The 8,741-nt window shown below is 28.5% G+C and overlaps 1 protein-coding gene across 1 annotated transcript in view; it reads right to left on the minus strand.

Moving 5' to 3' along the window:
- Window positions 1-4,928: 4,928 nt before the first annotated feature.
- Window positions 4,929-8,741, minus strand: part of LOC117169699 — a 12,513-nt gene continuing 8,700 nt past the window's right edge. The window contains exon 3 of the mRNA XM_033356189.1: window positions 4,929-5,715. Within this exon, the coding sequence (XP_033212080.1) occupies window positions 5,405-5,715 (311 nt within the window). The 3' untranslated portion in view covers window positions 4,929-5,404. The remainder of the gene's footprint in view (window positions 5,716-8,741) is intronic.

The following is an 8,741-nucleotide window of genomic DNA, read 5'->3' on the forward strand; positions in this document are numbered from 1 at the left end:
TTTCTTTGCATATAAGTCCCAAGTAAATGAATTTGTTTATAACATTTGCTTATAAGAATGTCAAATGTTGTTTCCTGGAATTATAATGTACAGCATTCTTGTTCTTCACATAAAAATATATAATTCCATGAAAAAAAATTTTTTTTCATACAAATAAATGCGAAGTGAGTGAATTTGTTTACAAAAATTGTTTATGACAGTGAAAAATATTGTCTCATGGAACCCTAATGTGCACTGTTCTCTTTGATTAATTGGTAGAATGTTGTGGTTTTTTCATAAATTTTCAACTCTTTGTCTATTTTTTAGGCGTTACCTCATGATTAATTTAATTTAGCAAAAATAATTGTTTAAACAAATTATTATTGTTTATTAAAATACTATAATTCATTCATATCAATACCCGCTAGTTGCGGTTTTTCGGCAATTTTTAACTTTCTGTCCTTTTTCACTTAGCAACGTAATATTTAATTTAAGTTAACAACAAATTTGTTTAAAGAATTTAATATTGTTCTTAGCTTTCTTTTCTTAAATACGTGATAGAAAGTGTCGGTTTTTTCTTAAACCATTGACTTTGCGCAAAAATGATTTGTCAAATAGTATTGTCGTTTTATACGTAAAAAAAAATTTTTTTAAAAAAGCTATCTTACACAAGATTATAACTATCTCACATCTATGTGAGATAGTTATAAAAACTAATAAATTGTTTATACAAATTTTTTATTAACTTTCATGAATTATTATGTCTCTAAGAAATAATAATTTGTTTAAGCAATTATTTTTGCTAAATCTAATTAATTATTAAGTCACACCTAATAAAGAATAGACTAACAGTTGAAATTTTTAGAAAGAACCGCAACATTTTACAAATTAAACAAAAAGAATATTATCAACAATGATAATAAATTGCTTGAGAAATTATTTTTGTTAAGTTGAATTTTTTATTACTTCACTCCTATTAAAAACTGGACAATAATCCAGAAATTTCAGAAAAAAAGAATCTTTCTAGCATTATTCAAATATAATATTGATAATAATAATAATAATAAATTGTTTAAACAATTATTTTTCTTGACTATAATGAATTACTTAACTTATCTTAATTAATAACTTAACTAAAAGTGAATTTTTTCTAAAATGCAATTTTTAAGAATGTTTCTAAGAGAATATTATTAACATTAATAATAAATTGTTGAAATAATCACTATTGTTAACATTGATGAACTATCACTTCCCACGAATTGAAAATTATACAATAAGTGAAAATTTTTTTTAAAAAAAGCGTCTTTCTGACAGCATTCTATGAGAAAATTGCTAAAAATAATAAGAAATTGTTTTAAAGATGTATGTAAATCTCTAATTGTCAGTATAAAATGGTCTTTTATGTTCCAGAAAGAATTTAAATTTTAAGAAATCGCAAAAAAGTCTTAATTCGCGACGAAAACTCACAAAATCTTATAAAAAATGTTTATGGTATTGATATGGGAAAAGTGATATTTTATTCGTTTTCTATGGCTAATTGTGAAGATAAATGTAGATTTTTAATTCGACTGAGATAATATTGAGGATTGTGAAAAAGTATGACAAAAATTTTTTTTTTCTTATGTGAAATACGTGTTAAAGTTCATGGGGCTTCCTTTACGTTATTTTGGACCAAAAAAGCTTTTTTCCCACTGTGCGTCGGGATAATGTACAGAAAAAGGTTTAAGTTATTTTGATGGGAAACAAAAGTCTTCAAAGCTTCGCAAGTCGTTAGTCGATGCGCTTCTAAGTTTTACCTATGCTAATTTGAAAAGGCAAAATTAGCTAATATTTTGAACTATTGCTTTACATTTAAAATATATGAAATATATAAAATAATTGAAATATTTAATATTTATCCTCAGATTTACATTACATTATGAACACTTACCAGCAAAATTTAGAAGAACCTGGATGCTGAGAAACACAGTGCTGGTACGAATTTTCATTCTTCCAGGTAGCTTTCGAAAACTATGACAAAGTTGGAACGTTTTCACTGCTATATTTACTAAACATGACTCGCCGAATCTGCAAAAACTTGAAAACTTTGAAGCCGGAACTATCATTTATAATGATGAATATCGTTAAATAAACCTTGTACGCTGTCCTTCTACTCAGAAAATAGCTATTTTCATATCTCAAGTGAAATTTATTTTCAGTAAAATCAACTTAGCTTGCGAAATCAAAAAAGTTAAAGAGCTTGCCAAGCTTTCAGAATTATTTTCTTTCAATATATTCCAAAGAGTTCCACAGATGGCATGTAACATACTTCGATCCCTATATTACCGACCTCACTTTGGCAGTTCCCTGAATATTTTTTTTTGCACTTAAGAACTTTTTTGTAAATAAAAAATCAGACTGAAACTTTAGAAAATTTAGCAGAAGACCATAAAGTACATTTATGTGCTTCATTCGAGTAGGAATTTCGATAAAAATTATTTTCAAAGAAATAAACGGAAACCATTTTTGGACATAACCTTAAAACTTTTAAAAGCTAAGAACTTTCTTATATTAAAATATCTGCAAGATGTAAAAATACGTACATAGTTTAATTTTAAACCGAAAGAGAAGAATTTTTAACAAAAGGTAAATTTTCAACTAAAATGATGAACCTTGGAACAATCAAATGAATTTTTAACTAATCTGCTAAATTTACAACAACAAACTTTATTCATCTCTAAATATAAACAATTAAATTCTTCAAAAAAATATGAAACTTTAACAAAACAGTAGATTTTCCCAACAAATTTTGTAAATTTCATTTTGAGAACAACGATTTTTTGAAATAGTTTAATTTAAATTATCAACCCGAAGGGATCGAATTTTCAACAAAACAGTTAGAAACAATCACCCAAAAAAGATGAAGTCCATACAAAAAATGTTTAGGTTCATATCTCACCCAACATAGATTTTTTAAACTAAATAATTCATCCTAAATTATTATCCTTTTCCCAAAAAAATACTCATTTTTAGTCCAAAAAATATGATTTCTCAACGAAATATTTAATAGTTGATATTTCATCATTACAGGATTTTAATGCTTTAACAGTTATATTAAACCAAAAAGACTTATTTATAAGAAAGTAGCTACATTTTCAATCGGAAAACAATTTTCAATCAATAGAAAGAAAAAACTCAAACAAATTCAAATTTTGGATAAAAGATTAAAATTTTTAATTCAAAAATCTGAATTTTATGCTAAATTGTGAAATTTTAAAGACAAAAGAAATATTAGAAAAAAAAAGTTGAATTATCTACCGCTAGCGATATCATTCTAACAAAGTTGCTAAATTTTTAACCCAACAATATTAATCTTCAGCAAAAAATGTAATAGTAGATATTTCTACCAGAAACTTTTGCAATCTTCATTAAACAAAACTTGTTGGCAACAAAAAGGTAATTCATAACCAAATAGATCAAATTTTATATGATTCAAGACAACAGAATTTAACGAAGTTCTTGAACTTTGAGATTAAAAATACGAATCTATAAAAAGTTGAAATTATAACTCATAGATAAGAATTTTCTACCAAATAGTTTAATTTTCGACAGAAACGATATCATTTTGTATGAAAATGTTGAATTTCAATCCGAAAGAATAAATTCTCAGCAAAAATGTAATGTGGTTACAACAAGGAATGAATTTTTAGCTGAACAGTTCAAGTTTCTAATCCTTTTTAATATTGATTATTTTCTCAATATCTAATAATCTACTAACGAGCTGCATTTTGAAATAAAAAAGAGGAAATTTCTAAAAAAAAAAAATAATAAATTTCCAAATCGGAAAGAAATATATTTTCGAGTAAAATTAAGTTTTCAACTAAGCAAGATTCCGCAGTCAATACAAAAAAGAAATTTCAGCCAAACTCTGTAATTCTGAAGCCATAAAATAAATCTTTCTATCAATTGTCTGAGTTTTTAACCCGAAAATTTTCACTTCCAACAAAAAAGTTCATTTTTAGTTCTGAAATTTAAATAATTACTAGAAACTTTTGAAAAATAATTTATCAGGAAATTTTTTAATCGACCCGAAAACGTATTTTATATTTCAAAAGATCTAACCTTGATATTAACAATGTAGAAGTTTCAAATTTTTCTTAGCATTAGATTCTGAGATAGATCTGATTAGATCTGTTAGCATAGCATGATAGATCTGTTTTAGCATTTATAAAAAAATGAGGCTTCTTGCTTATACACAAATTAATTTTAATATTAATATAAATTATAATATATAAATTGATATTAATATAATATTAATAAAGAAATTGAAGAAATTATTGAAACAAAAACTGAGCAGGATTTCGAAGAAATAGCTAAGCTATTCGTTTTTAGGAAACGTTTGTACCTTCTACACAAAAGTTTTAACACGGGTCTTGAATTAAAACATGCTGTTTTAATCTGAACAGGTATTTTATTGAAAGAAATTACGCTAATATTTATTATTAAAGTATGTATTTATTTTAGTATAACTTAAACATTTTTTAACCTGACTAATAAACGTGCAACAAAATGATCTTAACAAATCACATTTAAACAAAATTATTCTTAAAATTCTTTAAAGCTTGGTGTGAACACTCAACATACTAAATTGATGCCTACGGAAGAAAATGCACAAAATAATCTATTGTTGAATAACATTTAATTGCAAAGTTAGAAGTGAGCGTGCGACGCCGTAAATCCTGCATAAGATTAATGGATTTTTCATCGAAAAATAATACTTAAAAACAAGCCTTAGATACTTAATTACGAAAAAAAGAATAATATCTCGTTATACCAGTGCAAATTAAAATTGTTAGTGTGCTTCTCCATGATGTTTCGTTTTCGCAGAGTTAAAGTTGACGGCGTCGCACGCTGAATTAAAAAATTGATTTAAAGTTACAACTTTCTCAGTTCGTCGTTTTTTCTACTAAGAAAACAAAAACACAGTAATAATAATACAATTAATTTTCATAATTGTATCTTGTTTCCTTGAAAATAATTCTGCACTGTTTTATATTTATCTGCCTTTTCTCTTACTTTCGATAAATGTTAGTTGTATTTTTGTTTTGTTGTCCCTATAATCATTTTATATTATGATTTTCTCGTCATTGCGAAGACCTGCGATATTTAAATTTTTAAATATGCTTGCTTCTTCTTGTAAATATGTCTACGGAGTTCATTTTTCAACCACGCATTGCCGGATATTTTCCCTACATCTGCAATATTATATACTTTCAGCTGAATTCTAAAAATAATATCTAGTATCATAGATCATGCGGCCTGTACACCTATATTGCGTTAAAACACCACTTAAGTTGCCATATCTATGCGTTTGTGTTATAAAAGTAATTTTTAGTTTACTATGCTTTTATTCGGGATTATACATTAAAAAAATTTTACACAATGCTCATATATTTTTTGTTTGTATCGCGTTTAGATTAATCTTCATGCTATTACTAGTAATGATATTATGATCTAAAAGTATAGTTGGGCTGCCGATAAGCTGAGCTCCCGTAACTTCTTCCTTCGGCGGTATTCCTCTAAGGACAAGAAATTCGAAGCCATCAAAGTTAACTATTTCGCCTTTACGACTAGAAACATTGTCAGCTTCCTCTTCATTTGCGAGGGTGATACTTGGCGGATCATACGTTACCCTGAAGTATTTGCCATAATAAACAATAAAACATTGTCTACTATTAGGTTCCATAACGTTTGCAGCTTGAAAAGAAAATTAAGGTTTGGTAATTTAAAAAGAATGAAATACAATGACCTAAACTCGAACTCTAAAGTTACGAGCTCCACAGAGGCGAGCGCTCTACAGATACGAGCGTCGTGACTCCAAAGTTTGGAGTGGAATTTTTCCATCTTTACCCGCCCTATTTGAGTCATGTGCGGACGGATGCGCGCTGCCTCAAATTTGACGTACACGAGCGTGTCGTAGGACTGTGTATGTTCTCATGCATTACCCCCGAATCGTAAACATCACATAAGTGGGATTCTCTTCCACGCTTGTATGTTTGAAGTTTCCGATTGTCGATGTTTTCGTATCTTTAAAGTTCGAGTGTAATTAAATTTTTTTTATATTAATAGTTTGTTGAAAATAAAATGAAATTGTTGATGGAAATGAGCTAGTTTTATTCAAGTGGTTACTTTTTTGGTAAAAATAATGTGTGATACAAAAATTACTTTTGTCAATAATTAATAAGTTTAGTAAGAATGAGTATTAAAATCTTTATGCTCTTATTGACTTTCAAAATATATTTTACTGGACTTTTTTATAATCATCAATAAAGTTTAGTGCATCTGCAATTCGAAAAGGAGCAATTTGAACGAATAAGTTTCAGAAAATTTATTCCTTTCAGACAAAACAAAAATACACATGCCTAAATCATCCTAATATATGCACTTGAAAAACAAGAGCTTTATACAAATTTCAGGTAAATTGCAAGAATTAGGGATTAGTTTTATAAATAAATAAAATAAAATTTTAGTGAACTAAGATGCATTGGAATAAAATAAGAATAAATTGAATAAAAAAATAATCTAATGCAAGAGAATGCAGAAAATTCAGTAAAATTAAGAAATCCTGCTATGAAAAGTAAATTAGCAGTTATAAAAGATTCAAAGGAATTTTCAAAAGTTAAAAAAAATGTTAAGGGAATAAAAAAGATTTTAAATCATTATGAATATTCTAAATAATTTAAAGAAATTTTCGAGAGATTTATAAAATGATAAGGATAATAATTGTAAAGGGCACATATTGAAACAAATTGCTTGCGGTTTCAAAGAATTGCCTAGAACTTCGAACAATTTGGAAGGATTTCATTAGCCTTCTAAGATTTCTTTATCTTATAAAAGCCTTGAAGGGATTTTAAATGAATTTCAAGAAGAATCTTGTGAATTTTAGTTTTTTCGGTATTTGAAGCTTTGCAATAAATAGTTACTAATGGCCCCAAAATTATTTAACATTTTTCACGCAATCCGTATTATCAGCATGTAAATTTTTCTCTAAAAAAAGATATTCCCCTTCCGTTTTTCTGGAAATCGAACCACAAAACTTCTAATTGCTAATCGGGTGCTTTTCCCTTAAGCTACTACAGAGATAAAAAGAAGAAGAAAAACCTTATTTTTCCGACTTCTTCCAGGCTATTAAAATCGAAAAGTTTTATGTCGTTAAATAATAAAATTAAAAGGATGACAGGGTGTGTACCCTCCGTCTCCATTTTACTAAATGAATACTCGTATTACTCGTAGTAGTCGGAATAGGACATTCTTAAAGTCTTTTCAGACTAGATAAAGTTAAAAATTAGACATTTTTAGTTAAATTTTTTCAGAAAAAGATCTAAAAGTTCTCTGGTTTGATTCGCAGAAGAGAGAAGAAGTTCATTTTTCAGAAAAAATTTATTAAAAAAGAAATTTTTTCATAGCCCCATCTAGATTTAAAATACGTTAAGAATTTCTGTAAGTCTCTGATGATAATACAGATTCCTTACAAAATTTGAAAATTGAACACCTAAAAAAATAATGCGCGTGTTTTTGGAATAGGATTTTTCTTTCAATCTCTCCAGTAGCTTAAGAGAAAAGCACCCGACCGGCAATACGATATTTTGAGGTTTAATTCCCAGCAGAGCGAAAGAGAAGATAATTTTTCATAAAAAATTGCATTAAAAAAAATTATTTCACATTTCCTTCATTTATCGTGATTTGTACAGGATTATAAATACACTCTCAAATTAAGTAATTTACTTTCCTAAATTAGACGACGTCTTGATCTTCTGAACTGTTGTTATAATTATATATTTAAGCAATATGATTGGGTTATTTCAAGTGACGTTGAGAGATCCAAAAATTTAGAAAACTGCAAAGCCAATATTAATTAGCTGAAAATATGTACCAGTAATTTTTGAAAAAATTGTAAAGAGCTAAGTGTAATGCTCTCTCTATGCAAACACCACAAAATTAGTCTTAAGGTGGAATGTGCATCGCTTGCACCTTACAGCCCCTACCTGTTGGCTAATAACACTTCGAATCGGCTCATCGATGCCTGAGTGGACATTAATGCTTAATTTGTTATATTGGAAAGTCTTTTCTGCGGCCATACTTCCAAAGTTATAATAAAAAAGTTTTTAATCACAAGTGTATATTTATAATTCTATTTTCCCGTCACAAATTGGCGATCCATGCCAGGATAGAATCAAAACGACGAGGCTACTGCGGTTGCCAGCTAGATCAAACTTGTTCTACCTTTGACCAAAGAACCTGAATTTTGGAACTATGGATTTGCTGAAACTCGAGCCAGTCAGTAAGTGATCCAACATCGAGTTCACTGAATATAACCTCTACCGAAAACTCCACAAAAAATTGGGCTCGTCAAATAGACGGTAAGACCTAGAGCGTGCTAAACACGTAAGGCTCTGAAAAAGGCGGAAGGAACTCCCCTGGGTGCAAACCAACGACCTCATGAGTGACACATTGCATTCAAGGCATTAGAGATCGACATCAGACACCTACGCTTGTTATCTCAACTCCTGTCACCAAGGACGAGGTCGAGCTCCAGTTAAAAACATGAAAGTAAGCAAAATAGAAATAAAATAGGTCAGGGAAACCTTCACAAGGGAAATTCGATTGTAAATCTGTTTTACCTATAGAATAGCGGTTTATACTTTATGTGTTAATAAAGATCTGGTTCCCAAAATAAACCAAGAATCGTACTCTGATCTTGTTCGATATCTCAAGTGAAGAAT

The sequence above is a fragment of the Belonocnema kinseyi genome, chromosome 3, assembly GCF_010883055.1.
Source record: "Belonocnema kinseyi isolate 2016_QV_RU_SX_M_011 chromosome 3, B_treatae_v1, whole genome shotgun sequence".
Taxonomy (NCBI): domain Eukaryota; kingdom Metazoa; phylum Arthropoda; class Insecta; order Hymenoptera; family Cynipidae; genus Belonocnema; species Belonocnema kinseyi.